The sequence below is a fragment of the Chaetodon auriga genome, chromosome 17, assembly GCF_051107435.1.
Source record: "Chaetodon auriga isolate fChaAug3 chromosome 17, fChaAug3.hap1, whole genome shotgun sequence".
In the NCBI taxonomy this organism is placed as follows: Eukaryota; Metazoa; Chordata; class Actinopteri; order Chaetodontiformes; family Chaetodontidae; genus Chaetodon; species Chaetodon auriga.
In genome coordinates this window covers 7,472,940-7,489,832 of record NC_135090.1, presented here as the reverse complement: position 1 = coordinate 7,489,832, position 16,893 = coordinate 7,472,940, and the positions used below count along the sequence as shown (strand labels likewise).

Genomic DNA, 16,893 nt, shown 5'->3' with positions numbered 1-16,893 from the left:
TCACATATGTCCATCTGTCACACACGTCCTGAGAGGGACAGCTGCAAAGCTCATCAGCCCTCTGTTGGACAAACTATGCAGTGGTTTTTAAAGGACCTCAAACATACCTTTTGTTATCTCTGAAATAACTGGATCTAGTGTCATCGTATCACTTTTTAAATCTAGCACTGACTGGGCTCTCATCTCATATCCTCAAGAACTAAACTTTTATCTACTCATCAAAACTCAAATGAATGGTTAAATGCTGAATTTCCGTTTGGGTTTGAATGAAATCACCGTAAAAGAAGCAACATGTAAAACAGGTGTGTTCATTATGTTTAATTTTCAAATAACTGATGGCAAAATGAGTATTTACAAGAGGAACTATGTATGATCTGTACAAAGAAATATACATGCAAAGATAAAAAAAAAACAAAACAATAGCAAACATGAAACAAATGAAACAAACATGACAAGACAAACAACAATGGAAAACAAACACAAACAAACAAACAAACAAAAACCTAAACTGAGGTATCCAGTCCAAGTTTCCTTGTTTTTAATGGCCTGTGCACACCTTTCAAATAAATAAAAAGGTAACGGAGGACTGTGACGTCTGTTCCTGGTAGAATCCGTTCCAAGGTGACCCAGTCTGACCCCATGTTGGATGAATGTGTGGTGAAGCGGTCATAGCACAGCTATCTTGTGTTTTTAATTTCCAGGAAAGCAAACTGATCAAAACCACCGGTTAGTCACTGTTTTAGGGCAGTTTTTCTAAGGAACAGGGATTTATGGAAGCAATATTTTGGCAATAAGTATCTGTACATAAAGTTAGAACACCATTTAGTAAATGATGCATTAAAAAAAAAAAAAAAAAAAAATCTCCTGCTCAAATGAAACTGCAATGCTCCACCGTCTTTCTCTCATCCCCTGCCTTTTTCAATCAAGAGCACAGGAGACTAAACATCGCGTGTAAACAATCATTCCACATGGTCATAGATTACCTAACTCAAGTGAAACATAATCACAATAAAACATTGTTGTTTTTTTATTTATTAAGTACTATAAAGCTAGAGCAACTTTGGTGTACCAATACTACAGAGGCATACAGTACAAAAAGTGTTAAATTATTTTTGATCAAACCATAATGATTGTAGACTGTGACCTCTAACCTGGCCTGGCGCGGAAGTCCGAACACTCCAAAGATCAAATAAACACAAACTACCAGCAGTGCTTGCAGTACCAAGTACATGCTTTTTCTCTAGATTTATTACAGATACAACAGATGTCTTCATAAATAGTTGCATAAAATGTTAAAGCCGCAACATTGCACATGATAATCAAACATAACATACAATGAGTGCATTTACAGTAATTTGTCTTCCTCTGCCTCCACATTCTTTCCCATCTGATTGGCAATCACTGCTGCCGCGGGGGCTCCGGCGGCCTCGTGTCCCGCCGTCCCCAAAGCACGAGTCCACTGTGAATGTGAGAGCAAAGAAGGCAGAAGTCTATGTACAAGGTAAGGCTTAAACATCTCATATCTGCGCAACACAAGTTTTGTTCTAGGAAAAGCAAACGATGGATGTCTATTGTTTCTTCTCAGACTGGACAGTGCAGCATTGTTACTCGCGACATGGTCATCATGGTATCTTAGATTAAGGTACATTATATAAGCGCAGCCATCAAAAAGCTCTGATCGGACGTATAAATGTCTCAAAGTCAAGAACTTCAGTCACTGTCTCCGGGTGTCTATTGAGTCCAAAGTAGCACAGCAACTTTCAACTGATGAGCGTTTTCTACGATAACTTTTTTTTTTTTCTTCTGGGAAATGTCGAGACAGTACTGTTGTTCGTATACATTGTTTCTATAAGAAAGGGTGGGCTGCTGCTCAAAAGTGTTTGAGTTACAGTTTTAGTGTAAAAGAGCAAAAACACACAACGTCTGTGTCCCTCTAGCGACAAGCGGGAGGGCAGTTTGCTCTCAGCGCTATCGCTAGCTTCGTTAGCATCACTTTCTCCTGAAAGCTCTGCGTCTGTGCAGTGGTGTCAAGGCTCGATCAATTGGCTCCTCTGATCAGCTTTAACTCTTGCAAAGTAAAATAAATTACGTCATAATGTTTGTTTGTTTTTTTTGTTTGTTTTTTTTTGGGATTTTTGTTCACTTAACTACAAAATCGGTTTTGAGTTGAAACCAGCAAGCAGCAGTAGACAAGAGCATCCATGAATTTAGGTGATTGGTGAGAACTCTGTTCTCCAGGGCTCTGATTGGCTCGAGACCCTCAAAGGTCTCAGGTTAATTGATGAAAGGACTACAGGACTTTAGTAAATCAGAGGATAAGATCAGCATTCATTTTTTTCTCCTTCTTTTTACATCTGGACCATCGAGATGCTCAGTTCCAGAAGAACCTGCAGCCCCCACAGCCTCAGCACTGGACGGCAAACTGAAGTAAGTCCAGCTCGTCTGGTTTTTGTCAGCTGTGATCTGATTGGAGGCAGTAGGGATTGAAGGTTGGTTAGGATTTGTGCATCCAATCCTTTAAACTCAGGGCTGAAGGCGACTTTGGATGAAGCTCCTGACTCCTCCGATGGCCCGGGCGTCAGTCTGATGTTTCCTCCTGTCTATGAAGGAGATGAGGCGGGAGGTGTCCAGGCAGCCCTCTGCTCTGGCCCGGCTGTCGGGGGGCCCGGCCTGCAGCCAGGGATCCTGGAGGCAGAGCCCGGCTGGAGGCCTCCTGCCTGGGTCCGTCCTCAGGAGCAGGCAGATGAAGTCCCGGGCCGCCTGGCTGACGCCCTGGAAGTAATCCCTGGGGAAGCTGAAGTCTAGCCGGCAGATGTTCAGGCAGGTCTCCTCGGCGCTCTCGTCAAGGAAGGGGGAGGCGCCGCTCAGCAGCACGTAGGTCACCACGCCCAGGCTCCACAGGTCAGAGGTCAGTGACACCGGCTCTCCAAGGACCAACTCTGGGGAGGCAAACTCAGGGCTGCCCAGCAGAGGGTGACTGTAGTGGGTGCTGTTGAGCTGGACAGCATCACCAAAGTCTGTGAGTTTGACCGCTGGCTGGCCGCTGGAGCTGTGAGCCACCAGCAGGTTCTCAGGCTGGGGAAAGAAAGAACGGCGTCACCCTTAGTCTTAAAAACAAATACAACCACCATGATCTTAATAGAATAGCTCCAGGTTTGAGAAAATGCATTTATTTGCTTTATTGCAGAGAGCTAGATGAAAAGATTGATACCACTCATGTCTGTATGGTAAAGCAACCAGCTAGCTTAGCTTAGCATAAAGGCTCAAAACATAGGGAAACTGGCTCTGTCTGCAGGTAATATAACCCCATCAGCTCCTCTGATGCTCACTAATATTTTATGTTTTGTTAATTTGTGCAAAATCAAAAGTGTAAAAAAGACTATTGGTTTTATGGGGGAGTGCATGTGTCAGAGCTAAGCTAAGATAACCAGAGCTTTTCACGTACAGAATCAAGCACAGTAATTAAAGCATTACGGTGAAAGTCCATACTTTTATGTCCAAATGTACTATTCTGCTGTTGTGCAGGTAGTGTAAAGCTTCTAAAATGTCCCGAAGGTAGCAGGCCACTTTCTCCTCCGTCAGATTCCCCCAGCTAACGATGTAGTCCAGCAGGCGACCTTGATCAGCCCTGAAACACAAACATCACAAACGCGAATGTTAAACATCAGATGGAAGAAATGTGACCTTAATCAAGGCCGATCAAGCTCATTTAATTTTTTTTTTTTGTCCTGTACTCACATCTCCAGGACGAGGGCGTAGCTGCTGGGGGTTTCATACGTGTCTATCAGGCTGACTATGTGTGGGTGCTGCAGCCTCTGGAGCAGACTGAGTTCCTGAGTCACCCGGTCCCTCCTCATCAGCTTCTTGTTCACCTGTTTGACCGCCACCGTACGCTTGGTGCCCCGCTGGTCACAGCGCTTAACAACGGAGAAACGACCCCTGGTGATAGGAAAGAAGACGGACGTTCGGACAACAATTTTTAGACCGCCTGTTGTGGTACGTTTTAGGCATTTAATGAGTCAAACACCTATCAATCATATCAGGGAGAAAAGACATAACAAAAGGAGTCTATTACCTGCCCAGTTCAACCACCTCAGTGTAGTGAGACTCAAAGTTGTCCTTCCAGCTCACTCTGATCCCATCAGTGGACACAGCTGAGACAAAAACAACAACACGTTCAACTGATGTCCACGCTGGTCAAGTAACCTCTGTGAAGGACATGATAACGGTGTATTTTGTTCTCTACCTGCACTCTTACCTAGCACTCTGAGGCTGGCTGACGACGTTACGCTGCCCAGCTCGTTCGTGGCAACGCAAGTGTAAACGCCATCATCCTCAGAGGCCACACCGATTATCCGCAGCGTCGCTTCGCCCGTATCACTGAAATAAACGCGAACGTGTTAGCTTCTTGTTAAACGCTATTTCATAGTGCCACGCAAAAACCAAAAGGCGATATTCAGACTGGGCTTTCTCACCTGTAGGCGATGCTGAAGTGTCCGTTGCTGGTGAGGTTGCTCTGGTTGGGGCCCTTCCAGGTGACCGTGGCCCGGGGTCGACCGCAGACCTTACACCTGAGGGTGACGCTCTCTCCGTTGTCACACGTGACATCACTCAGAGGTACGAGGAACTCAGGGGGAACTGAAAGAGCAAAAAAGGTAAAGAATTGAAATGAATTGATAATATACAGAAATGATTTTGCTGTACGTTATGTTAACCTTCAAATACAAATAATTCCAAGTAACTCACCATCGTAGATGTAGTTTGGGTTTAGAAGCTGAGGAGAAAGAACAAAGCAGGTCAGAGTGAAAAATGTACTGTGGAGCAGAGGCATAGCACAGTGTCCTCAGACATACTGATAAACTCACCTTTACAGAAACTTTATTGGCCAGGCCATCTCTGGACTTCCTGTAACCGTTTTCCAGCTTGGTCTCTTTCTTTGCCTCCTTCTCCTTCTTCTCAGATTTTTTACGAATGCGCAGGGACGTGTGCCAGGACGACGACTTCCTGCTGGGATGGCAAAATGGAACAAGTCAAATCAAAGTGCTTAACTAAACACTGTTTAAATGTGAATTTCCCTTGGGGATGAATAAAGTATCTATCTATCTATTTAAACAAGTAGGTGTGAGCGTGACCCATGCACCCAAGGATAGACTGCCACAATATGTAATTCTTCTTCTTCTTCTTCTTCAGATTAACTTCAGCTAACGTGGATGAAGCTTTGATAAACATGAGACGGTAAAGATAACAGATCCTTTTGTAACTTCTCAGAGCGCTTACTTGATGGATCCCTCGGGGCAATCGGGGACGATGGCCGAGGTGTGTCCCAGCACAAATCCGGGGATCCAGCCCTCGGCGGCAGGGCCCTGCTCGGTAGCCGCCCTGAACACCAGGAACATGTTTTGCTGGTTGCTGGCCAAGATCTGGACCACCTCACCCTGAATGACGCTGATCTCATCCTCCTTCACCGCCATGTAGTCCTGGGTCACCAACATGGTGGATACGCTACTGCTGCTGCTACTTTCACTCTGCAGCACAGGGAGGAAACACGGGAATGAGGAAAATAGGAAGTACAAACCCAGCTTTTGTGTACTATCATACATTTGAAAAAATTTGAAGAAATCTGACACTTTCAGCGAGGAAAAAGTGAGAGAGAAGGTTGACGGAGAGGACAAACACTGGACACAGATGTTTGACTACTGTCCACTTGATAAAGTCTTCAGAAAGGATGAGAATGAAGTGCAATTCATTATTTTCTTCTTGGAGAAAAAACAAAAGCGGATGAAGAAAGGCAAGAATAAGATGGAAGACTTCCATGTCACTCGTCTTTGCTCTGCAGCTCCAGGCAAACACGGAAGGAGGAGGAAGGTTAGACTGGATGAGAGGATCTCTGTCGAGGACGTTTGTAGACGCGTCACAAACGTCAGAGGTTAGTTGCAGGAAAAGTACATTTCAGTGACACACCATAAAGACAGCGGGAGGTGAAGGATGGCCAAGAGGAAGTCAAGGTGTTAGTAGAAGCTTGGTCAGAGTTAAGAAAGCGACAGCCTTGAAAGGGAACCACTGAAGAGCTGACTGAGGTCCACTAGAGAGGTTCTTCAGACACTGAAAGCTAGAGAAGATGATGTTGGAGAGCAGTGAAGGTTGTCAGAGATGTGCAGTAGGGGACAGATTAGTAGAGCTGGCTGCAGCAGGACAGGAGACAGCAGGCAGACAGGACAGCCCAGGCGTCCCTCTGCCTCGGTGTTAGTCGGTGCAACACTGCGCAGCAGCGAGTAGTCTTACCCCGTTACTCTGGGTGGACTGGATGGACTGCTCGCTGGCCGATGAGCACGTACTCATGCGGTCGGCTTCCTTGCTGTGCGTGGAGTGTCTGTGGGTTTGGCTCCCAGATCCAGAGCCGGTCTGGATCTGGTTCGAGTTCTGACGGGTCGGAGTCTCTGCCGCCTCCCCCGGGAAGGTGAACGAGCCAGGCCGGCTGGCTGGAGAGCTCGGCATGGAGCTCCAGAATCCAGATCCGGACTTCTGGCCCGGGCTGGGAGGGGGAGGAGGCAGGCCGTCCTTGCCAAAGGCAGGAGTGGCCAGGGGTGGGGCCATAGGGGACACGGCTCCTGGCCGTGATTTGGAAGAGGGTGTCGAGGGCAGGGGCCCAACCGCAGCGCGGGGAATAGGGGCAACAGCGCTGGCAGGAGTGGGGGTGTGTGCATGGTCCTCTTGGGTCTGGATGGGGCGCTTGCCCTGTGGGCTACCCCCTGGAGGGAGGAGGGGCAGAGTGAGAGCACATGGGCACAAGCCTGGATCATAAGTGAGCGAAACTTAAACCTCAGTCACATCTTTCATTGCCAAAAAAAGCCTTCACAAACACAAACAGATGGTCCATACCTGACATCTTGTTGGGGCCGTCGGGGTCAGCCCCAGGGTGGTGGCGTAGGGGCTGGGGCAGACGGGAAGGCTGGGGAATCCTGGAGGGCCGACGAGAGCCACCCTGGGGCCCTGAAGGGATGGCGCTACCCTGAGAGCTTCCACCTCCAACTCCAGGGGGCGCACTGGACCCACTGCTGCCTCCAGCCGGTGCCCCCATGTTGGGCACACACGGCCCACCGCTCGCTCCCACATGGTTCCTCTGATACTCTATTGGTGAGGTCAGAGCTGTGACATGGTACAACAGAGGCGAGGGTGCCCATGAAGCAATCACTTCTCCCTATAAAACGTGTGTGTGTGTGTGTGTGTGTGTGTGTATACCATTGAGGAAGTTGCGCTGGCTCTCGAGTATCTGGCTGATCTGAAGGGTCCAGACCTCACGCACCCCTGGGTGGGAGGAGTGAAGCACAAAGGACTCTATGGCGCCATTGGTCGACCGAGAAGTGAGGATGAACTTACAGGGGTCGCCTTCCACGTTCTCCTCCAGACCCAAACAGCTTACCTACAGAGCGCAAAAGGAGACAAAAGAGCATGTACATTTTTAGATGTAAAGCTTGCAACTCACTCAAGGAACTCACAAACGGATTCATTTTTCACAGGCTTCAGTTTCTCCACCAGAGGGAGCTGCAGGCTGTTTAACCGACAGCCATGCATCCCTCACTGATAATGTCACAGCACACAGCAACGCCTCTCTTGCGTGTCCATTACCTTGATGCTGTTCTTATAGAGGAAGCCTGGCAAGGAGAAACCCTTTTTCTTGTCGAGAGGCTCGCTAAAGATGACCAGCTGCTCGAAGAGGAAGACTCTCCTCTCCTTCATCCGGCCGAGCAGCCCGCCCTCCGGTGTGTCAGTCACCATGAACGTGTCCTGCAGCAAAAGGCGTCCCTGAGCCACGATCTTCCCCTGGAGAGGGAGACGAGTGAGAGGGAAATGTCAGGTGTGTTGATGAGTGCAGCATCGCTTTGAATCACAATTCAAAGTGAATTCTTACGTCAAATCCCTGAAGGCGGCCGACATTCATCATATCATTACACCTTTTTGGCACGATGCACATGACCTCCACTGCTTTCTGTAAGAGTCACCAAATGAGCAAAAAGGTTGACGGGGTTCTTGAACATGGTTGTCTTGAATATAAGTGAAGCAATATGTCATCAATCATCGTCAATCATCTTACCTCCAGCTCCACAGACTCAAGCCCAGCTTTTTTAGAGTGTTTCAAGAAATCCTAAAACAGAAAAAAACAACTATTTACACATTTAAAAAAAAAAGTGTAGATTAGTAGTAGCAGTTGCAGAGATGTATATGTACAGACTGCAGGTGATGACACACTGTACATTAATGTGGATGATATCAAATGGCAAAAGTAATTTAAAGGTGAGCAGAGGCAGCAGCTGAAGCTCTGGCACCCTCAGACCAACCTTGAGCAGCAGCTGGTACTTCATGATCCTCTGGACTGGCTTTATGAGCAGGTCTGAGATCTGTAGCCTGTGTCCCAGCCGCTGCTTCAGGTCCTTTAAAGTCAAAGGTCAGAGTTTACTTGAGAGGATGACGGCTGAATGGAGATGTGCAGTATCTGATGTATCTCAGAGGGTGAATTCTTCCAAATAAGTGGCTCATACCTCGAAGTAGGTGTCAATGTACTCTGAGACGATGTGCTCCGACTTGGGCTTGTTTTGACAGTACACTACATACATGTTTAGTCTCCGCTCCTGGACACAAAAAGCAAACACGATAGCGACATGACCAAATGTATACAGGCATACGCAGATAAAGCAGAAGTCGGCAATTCACTGTGGATGAACCTGTTTGAGAAAGAGTGGCCCCAGTCTGTCGGGGTCTTCCAGACATTTCTCCAACTCCCCAAGAAAGAATCTGAACAGAGGCAGAGGAGAGGACAGTCAGCTGCTGCACGAGTGATTAAGAACAAGGAAAGCTCCATGTTTCCAAAATGTGTGCGCCACATACTCTTTGTGCCAGTCATAGATCTGGTGGATGTTGCCAAACACGATTTTGTCTTTTCCCTTCATGTCATCAGGGACGCCCTCCTCCTTCATCCGGCTCATGTAGCCCTTGTGATGGAGACGCACAAATTAACACAAATTTACACCAGGGAGTCTGTGGAGTTTGGCAAATTAATTCTAATAGTTTTAAAATGCTGTAGAAAGAAGTAGAAAACCAAGAATCTTTCCTGTTTTCAGATCTGTATAATGCACAGACTCACCTCCACCACCAGGCCGAGATCTCTAACATAATCTCTCTCTGTCTCCACCAACTCCAGCAGAACATAACTACAGAGAAGAAAAAAAAAAAACACACATTAGACTCCAAATTCAAGAAATGAAGAAAAGTCAATTCCCAAAAACGCCTCAGTGTGTGTTCGTGACAGAGATGAAGGAGGCAGACGTACTGTCTTTTCTTCAGGATACTGGTCCTGCGTTCGTCCAGCTCTTCGATCGGGGAGGAGGAGGAGAGGAGGGAGTTGTCGGAGGGGTTGAAGGAGGGAGAGCTGCTGTCTCCTTGTTCTACTGACAGTGAGCTGGGTCGGTCCTCCAAAGCCTGCACCAGGAGACACAGAGGAGAAGCTGAGTGTGTGAAACAGAGCTGAGCAGCGTGAACGCAGATTACATGGCTCGCTTTGGGAGAGAATCAAGCTAACTCTGACACGTTACATGTTACATTCAGCGTCTTCAAGCAGTCGGCTGATTTCTCACTGGAGCAGCATTTTGAAATGTTTCAGGCTTTTAAAATGTCACAACATTTAAACAGTTTAGCTGCGGTGAATACCTCTGCGAGCGCTCAGCCGACGTAAGACAATTCAAACCGACTAAGAGATCAAATCAAGCTTTCATTGACAAGTAACTTCATGTGCGAAGCGTTACGTCAACGTCGTCCTACCATCTTGCTTTTGACCAGCTCCTCGATGGCGCTCACCAGCTCAGCGGCGCTGGGCGTCTCTGAACTGGATGGACGGACCGACAGACGAGAAGAGGTCTGGGTGGAAAAAAAAAAGAGATGAGAGGATTGAGAAAGAAGAAAAAGAGCATTAGAACCTAATAATACAAACAGCACAATCTATTTCTGCTAACTCTAAATCTGCTATTTAACTGGCATCAGGAAATAGTGGCATTTAAAGTAACCTGACTGTCTTTTATATGTGATATATATTTAGTCGGCCATTTAAAGAGATGTAATAATTGCTATTTATGTTGCTAAAATAAACATTTCATATTTTTACAGTCTGTTTTACGAGAAAACGTCAAGGCTCAATGAATCCACCAACAGCAAACATAACAGCTTCAGTTACGGTTAAGCATAAACTCAAGATTAGCTTCTGTTTAGCTTATATCTTTATGTGTGTTATCATAAGTGAATATCTTAGTTATCTGAGTGAGCAATGACTTTGTGAAAATGCTTGTTAAATGTTCAATGCTGCAATCTGAAGAGAGATCCAAAGAGATGTTTCCACAAGTGAAAGTCCAATGCTACCCGTTTATACCTGAAGCTTCTAAGAAAGTGAGACGGAAACGGATATGAAATTGAAAAGTAAACTGTCTGTGAAAAGGTAAAAACATGAGGTGGGTGTGGGGTGACCAAAATGAAGATATGGGGAAGAAAAAGAAAAGTGAAACGTCAGAAAATGGTGATGGGGAGAAGGTCGGGGAAAAAAAAAAAAGGTGATGTTTGAATGGATGATGCTTCCGTCGCTGTCTCGGGGTGATGATGAACAGCCTTTGAAATAAAGAAAGGATGCCCACAGAGCGGGAATGAAAGAAGGTATGTGTATGTATATATAGTTGAGGAGACTCTCACCCTTGCTGTGCTGTGCTTCAAGACTTTCCCCAATTAGGTTTTCTGGGTGAGGCTGTGTGCCCTTCTGGCCTCGCCAGCGTTTAGAGATGCCAATTACTCGCATGGGTAATGAGGTTAACGCACAGAGGGTAAAAGGGAGATGAAGACGAGCGGGCAGGGCGGGTGAGGGAGGGGGGGGGTTGGAGGATGATGGGAACAAGGGGGCTTTTGAATTTTCACCTCAGTGTGGCGTCATATTTAGGTTATAATACAGGCGGGACTCTTCGACTGTCCTCTTGGCGTTCATGCTGATGTCTACCTGTTTCCTTTAAACCTCAATAAACCGCCAACCTTTTCCCAGCCTATCAATGATAAACATGCAGAAAAATGCTGCAATCCTGTGTTATTAACAGGCTCAAGGCATTACAAAATTCTAAATGTCCTCAAAATGTGCAGACGTTGACGCATATTACCCATTTTAGCCTTCCTGATCTGCACCGACACCGACAGAGCAACCCTCCACATCGCTCTCTATTTAGCGTAAAGAGCTACATGCATCCAGTCCTTATCTACATGTTCCTGCAGTGCTTATCTGCCCGGCGATTACTGCGGTGTGTTCAAGAAACAGGGCAGAAAGTACAAGTCAAAAAGAGTGAAACTAAAAAAAAACAAAAAAAAAGAAGGAAAGTATTCTGCACTCAGGAATGTTTAAGAGGTCAGAAAGATACAAAAGTTAGGAAGAGTGACTTTTTAAGGGGACAGAAAATAGATATTCAAAAGAAGGAAGTTAAAGTCTAAAAAAGCTGCTAGTTTCATTTCCTCTCAATCTATGAACTGGTGGGAAAACCAAAGAAAAAAGGCTTTAGCGAGTAGCATTTAAAGCTGAAGAGTGGGGGGAGAAAAAAGAGAGATTTGAAGAATTGACTGAGGTTAGAGACAGAGGGGGAAGAGCGGGGCATTTCAGATGGAGAGGTATGGAAACTGAGACAAAGCAAAGACAGGACATAAATCAAGGTAATGCTACAGCATGGCAAACAGCAAACGATACAACCAGGAAACAAAACAAAAGAGAAACAGAAATTAGTGTCAGAGGAGCCTCCGCTTTGGCTGAGGAGGCGACTTGGAGCGCCTGAAACTTGTCATTGCTTTCTGCTTTAGAAGAGAGAATATGATGCAACATGCCAAGATAAAATGTTATGCATAACAGAAACTAAGGAGTCACTAAAAACTGTGTCAGGAAAGGCCCTTTTTGGGGCAAAGTGGGAGACTGAAATGAGCGAAAATGTAAGCTACAAAGAACTGAAAATCATAAGCACAATGTGAAGAAAGAGAGCCTGTATAAGAACTGTTTACTTTATCTTTAAGATCATCATCGACATCTAATGAACTGAACCCTTACACTATACCTGCTTCAGAAATGTGATGTAGTTTCAGTGGCTTCTTTAATTACACCTATTCATGAGATAAAGCTGTAATAAATACGTGATAATGTCAAATGTGATAAAAGCCGTATCCTCTGTTGACTTCAACTTTACGGCACCAGAAAATGTTAAAAGTCAAAGGTGAGTACGGTTTGTGTCCTGCTCCCTGCTCCCCCTCTGCCTCCCTCCCTTTTCCCTGTCTCCTCTGCTCTGTCGTCCTCCCTCTCCTCACCTTGTCATCCTGTGAGTCCGGCTGCAGCAGGCTGTGCTGCTGGATGGCCATAGGCGGAGGCAGAGGCACCGAGTCAGCGCCCTCCTCTCCCTCCTCCTCTCCGCAGCTCTGCATGCCCGAAGAACTGGACTTGGACAACGTGCCGCTGGACAAGCCCTCGTTACGCACCCTCTGCAACACACACGGACGGCAGAGCAGAGGTTACATCACGATGGTTTACACAACCGCTAAATGGAGAAAGGACAACATCGAGAGTGTGGGGCTCCGTGTGTCCGCCCACCTCCTCCACAGTCTCATCCTGAGGTGTAGCGGCGCTGTCGTCTGAGTCTTTCTGGGACCCCATCGTCATCTCCCCACTCTTTCTCACCTCGCGGCTCTTCTTGTGCTTGTGGGCCAGCTTCTTCACATGGCCGTCCGCCTTACCGCTGCTTAGCCGACGCACTGGGCTGGTGAGCCACTTCCGCAGGGTGTTGCCTAGGAAACAAAGCCAATACAGAAAGCTCAGTTTGCTGCTGTATGGGGGATTATTTCTAGCCACACAGCAGAATAACAGACGGACCAAAACCTCAGTAAGCCTGTTTGTGTTTTCAGTTAGAAACAGCACTAAAACACCCTATTCAACAAGCAGTTTTACTTCCTTTAATATTGTTCTAGTGGGAGTAACTAACTGAGCAGACAGTATGGGCAAAGGTGACCATACCTGGTCGTTTAGGCCCCGGTGAGGTGTGAGAGCTGATGCCGTGACCCGGCTGCAGCGTGGCGGACGACCCTGGCATGATGGAGTCATTGCTGCACACTGACAGAGTGTCTGTGAAAGACAGTAATGTGGAAAATGTGCTTCATGATGCAGACTTACACAAATAATTCATCTTCCCCTCCCTAATAAACAGTCTGTCTTTCACGCCACATGCTGTACCTTTGTGGTTGAAGATGCCCTCCATCTCCATGGAGGACCTGGAGTGGGCGATGCAGAGCATGGAGCAAGGCACAAGACCCTCCAGGGCCGGGGAGCGGTCTGTGGTCCGGACCAGGCACCAGTCTGGCCTTTCATGGCAGCGCTCCAGGACCTCCACCGTCTGACCGCGCCGCACCGTTAGCTCGTTGCTGTTGCTGGCCATGAAGTCGTGTATCACCACAGTCAGCTCGCAACCACCGGAGAGCTGAGGAGGAAGACGTGATCGCGATGAGAAACAAGCTGACTTCTTCTAACTGCAGAAATGGTGCAGTTATGACATCATTTCTAGTGTGTATGTGTGTGTGTGTTGGCTCACCTTGTCGCTGTCCAGTGTATTCTGTGAGGTGCGGGAGGCCAGAGAGATGGTGTCTGGCTGGCTGCTGCCTTCACCCTGACTGTCCAGGTCCTCTCCGTCCCTAATAGACACACGCACGATCAATATTAGCATTTGAATTCTTTCCCATGTGCATTATTCTCTGCTCTCTCACAACGTCTCGAAATGCAGGAGTCACGTGTTTACCTTCGCCCCTTGTGGTGCTTGGCTGTCGTTGCTTTGGGAATATGAATGGGCTCCTTGAGCGCTCCTCTCAGGTGAATGGTACGCTCCTGAATCACCTCCCTGATGTGCTTGATCCAGTCCTGCTTGTTCTCGATGCTCGAGGCCTGTTGTTGGTCAATAACGGAACGAGTCGGAGGAGTCAAAAGTTGTCAGGAGGGGAACTTCTTTTGGAATTCTTGTTTCACTCTGTGTGTTTCGCACAAGTCTGAATTTAGCTCTCGTCATCTCTTATCTTTTTTCAGATTTATCTTATTTTCTACTCCACTACTTTAAGACAACTTTTTCTTTAAATGAATTTGCGTGATGACACAGTCTTTCCATCCACACCTTGGTAACTGCTGAATTACCACCTGGGGTACAAGTACAGCTAGCTTTTATATTTTACACTGCAATCTTTCAGTCCCTCAACTATGGCACTCGCCAGTGTGTGTGTGTGTGTGTGTGTGTGTGTGTGTGTGTGTGTGTGTTCTTAAGCTTTTGTTCAACAACAAGAGTGCAGATAAGAAGTGCTAAGAGTTTGTGTTTCAGACTTGTGAGAAGTGGCTGAGGGCTGTGTTGTGGGATAGTTTGTACTCACCATCGCTCCATGTTTGGATCCCTGACTTAGCTTTGAATTTAAAATATAAAATAGAGAATTTCACTGGTTTGGCCTCAGAAGACGTACATGGCATTTTTTATGCTGACAAAACGGTTTGACATGATAGAAACGAACAACACTGAATTTTGCCTTGACAGCGGATTGTAGGCCAATTAAATGCGCAGCAGATTGTAATGATGGTGTGTGTTTGTGTGTGTGAGTCTGTGTGTGTGTGTGTGTCTGTGAAAACATGTGTAGTTAGTAATGAGACACACTTCATTTACAATGCAGATAGCACATGACTGCTTCTCAGCGGTTAGTTTGGTAGTCAACATGTATAATAGAGTCGTAATGCTCAGAATTAAACGTGTTAGGATTTTGCCTTCGTGCTGTTCCAACGGCTGACACCAATTTTAATCTATCCGCTCAACAGGAAAACGCACACAAGATAATAGGGTCTAAATTGAAATTGAATAAACTGATGGGTCATATCTTCCTTCTGCAACGGTGCTGAAATCATTAAAGAGTTTATTTTTCTGGTGGAGAAAGATGGCTACTCGTCACTTTGATAAAGTGGCGTTGAGCCAGGATGGGAGATTGTGGGCGTTAAGGGGTTGAATCGGTGTCAGCGGCGTTGGTGGAAGCATGTCAGCCCACAGAGAGAATTAGAGATGCAAACATCCACAGAAAACACAGCCCCAGATATACAGATGTCCCTGTGTTTGTTAACAGATGGAACAAAGCAGGAGCTAACCAGAGGACAGAGGCTGGCAGAGAGACAGAGGAAAGAAATCAAGGGGACAGAAGAGGAGTTTGGGACGACAGAAAGCCTCTTGGGCCACCTTGATGCCGCTCATGCAATCAAACAAGACGCCAGAGAGATGAAAATAGAAGAAGAGAGGTAGGAGAAGACTGGGCTCGACCGATGTGATGATCTTGTGACAAATTTGGCTGCTTTCTTTTACCCAGTCAGATATTGTGAGTGACATCAAACACAACAATAGGGAACTTTGTTTGATTTCATATATATATCATTAAACCTGTGATGTAAAATATTAGAATTTTCTTTTCTAATCATCTCGTTCCGCCATTGAAAATCCCAATCGGTCGAACCCTAAAGGAGATTTTAAAAGAAACAGATAAGAGGACAGTGTGTTTTACCTTGAGCACAATCTTGTTGTCAGACGTCGGGGTGCGTCCCACCCACAGAGCAAACTTACAGGGGTCTCCTTCGACGTGCTCCGTCACCCCCAGCTCTGATGTCTGAGATGAGAGGGGAATAACACGAGTCATCGGAAATGTCACAGGAGAGTCAGGTAGTCTTCTGAAAGGTTCACTTTGTCACTGCAGTGCAAAGTAAAACTCAAAAAGCCTGATTTGCTCTCTGAGTACGTTGTTCTTAATTCCATTAAAGTAGCTAAACAAAGAGAAACACCTCATTCAAATATCTGCCACTATGTGCACTTCACCATCCTCCACTTACAAAGAGTTTGCTCTTGTAGATGTATTTGCTCCTGCCATTTGAGTCCTTGACCTCTTTGCTGAAGACAAGGGACATCTCAAAGAGGAAGAGGTGGCGCTCTCGACCCTTACGGATCAGGGTCTTTGGATCCCAGACCTGGAACGACTCCTGGAGGATGAGCTCGCCCTGGGACTCGATGTTTTCATCAAAACCTGGAATGAGGAGGGCGAAAATGGAGCTTGCTACAAATCCAGCTATCAGTAAAAGACCACAACCACGTAAATAAGAGTAGTGTGTTAATCACCTTCCAGCATAGAGAGGTGCATGGCATCGTTGGCTTTCTTCGGAACACTGAGCATCACCTCCAGGCCGTCCTTGATCTCTCCTTTACCTTCTTCGCAACAAGTCAGCAGCTCCTAAACAGACACACGCACACAGAAAGGAAGCATGACTATTAGACAGGATGTGGACGACCACCGCAGCAGTGAGATTTGGGATGGGGGGGTCACCTTCAGCAGGAGCTGGTACTTGGTGATTCTCTGCACGGGTTTGATCAGATAGGAAGAGATGGAGTTGGCCAGTCGGTGCCTCTGTTGAATTTCCTGCATGGAGAAGGACAGTCATGTGATCAGACTTGCACTGCACAGGACCATGCGATTTCCATTTTAATGGCTACAGGCCATGCTCACATCAAAGTAGTTCCCAGCATGCTCTAGGATGAGCTGGGTGGAGTCCGGTTTGTTCTTGCAGTAGTTCACATACATCTGGAACTTGTCAGCCTAGACGAAGAGGACAGAAATATAAAAGATTAAAGATGATACTTGATGATAGTGATTGAGATTAAGCATCTTTCTGAACCCACAGGCAATGAATCATATGTGAGATATGTTTGCTTCATCCCCAAAACATTAAGGATTTACATATCTTAATGCCCATGGGCAAATCTCTTATTGAATGGCGGGTTAGAGCACACCCGAAAC

The 16,893-nt window shown here is 46.5% G+C and overlaps 1 protein-coding gene across 7 annotated transcripts in view; it reads right to left on the bottom strand.

Annotated features, from left to right (window-relative positions):
• Nucleotides 1-303: 303 nt before the first annotated feature.
• LOC143335367 (triple functional domain protein-like) overlaps nt 304-16,893 on the bottom strand; it is a 65,189-nt gene continuing 48,599 nt past the window's right edge. For 3 of the 7 annotated variants that reach the window (XM_076754744.1, XM_076754749.1, XM_076754750.1), the window contains 34 exons: nt 16,603-16,692; nt 16,423-16,515; nt 16,218-16,329; nt 15,935-16,125; nt 15,613-15,714; nt 14,452-14,481; nt 13,836-13,978; nt 13,632-13,731; nt 13,277-13,520; nt 13,061-13,168; nt 12,641-12,834; nt 12,361-12,531; nt 9,814-9,909; nt 9,326-9,474; nt 9,140-9,206; nt 8,884-8,987; nt 8,721-8,790; nt 8,538-8,627; nt 8,337-8,429; nt 8,093-8,143; nt 7,910-7,987; nt 7,627-7,821; nt 7,240-7,420; nt 6,880-7,146; nt 6,283-6,749; nt 5,278-5,525; nt 4,866-5,007; nt 4,747-4,774; nt 4,476-4,638; nt 4,259-4,380; nt 4,076-4,154; nt 3,739-3,939; nt 3,490-3,628; nt 304-3,075 (listed from right to left, as the gene is read on the bottom strand). In XM_076754744.1, the coding sequence (XP_076610859.1) occupies nt 2,524-3,075; nt 3,490-3,628; nt 3,739-3,939; nt 4,076-4,154; nt 4,259-4,380; nt 4,476-4,638; nt 4,747-4,774; nt 4,866-5,007; nt 5,278-5,525; nt 6,283-6,749; nt 6,880-7,146; nt 7,240-7,420; nt 7,627-7,821; nt 7,910-7,987; nt 8,093-8,143; nt 8,337-8,429; nt 8,538-8,627; nt 8,721-8,790; nt 8,884-8,987; nt 9,140-9,206; nt 9,326-9,474; nt 9,814-9,909; nt 12,361-12,531; nt 12,641-12,834; nt 13,061-13,168; nt 13,277-13,520; nt 13,632-13,731; nt 13,836-13,978; nt 14,452-14,481; nt 15,613-15,714; nt 15,935-16,125; nt 16,218-16,329; nt 16,423-16,515; nt 16,603-16,692 (5,160 nt within the window). In that variant the 3' untranslated portion in view covers nt 304-2,523. The remainder of the gene's footprint in view (nt 3,076-3,489; nt 3,629-3,738; nt 3,940-4,075; nt 4,155-4,258; nt 4,381-4,475; nt 4,639-4,746; nt 4,775-4,865; nt 5,008-5,277; nt 5,526-6,282; nt 6,750-6,879; nt 7,147-7,239; nt 7,421-7,626; nt 7,822-7,909; nt 7,988-8,092; nt 8,144-8,336; nt 8,430-8,537; nt 8,628-8,720; nt 8,791-8,883; nt 8,988-9,139; nt 9,207-9,325; nt 9,475-9,813; nt 9,910-12,360; nt 12,532-12,640; nt 12,835-13,060; nt 13,169-13,276; nt 13,521-13,631; nt 13,732-13,835; nt 13,979-14,451; nt 14,482-15,612; nt 15,715-15,934; nt 16,126-16,217; nt 16,330-16,422; nt 16,516-16,602; nt 16,693-16,893) is intronic. The other 4 variants (XM_076754746.1, XM_076754747.1, XM_076754748.1 and 1 more) reach the window with 4 other exon arrangements.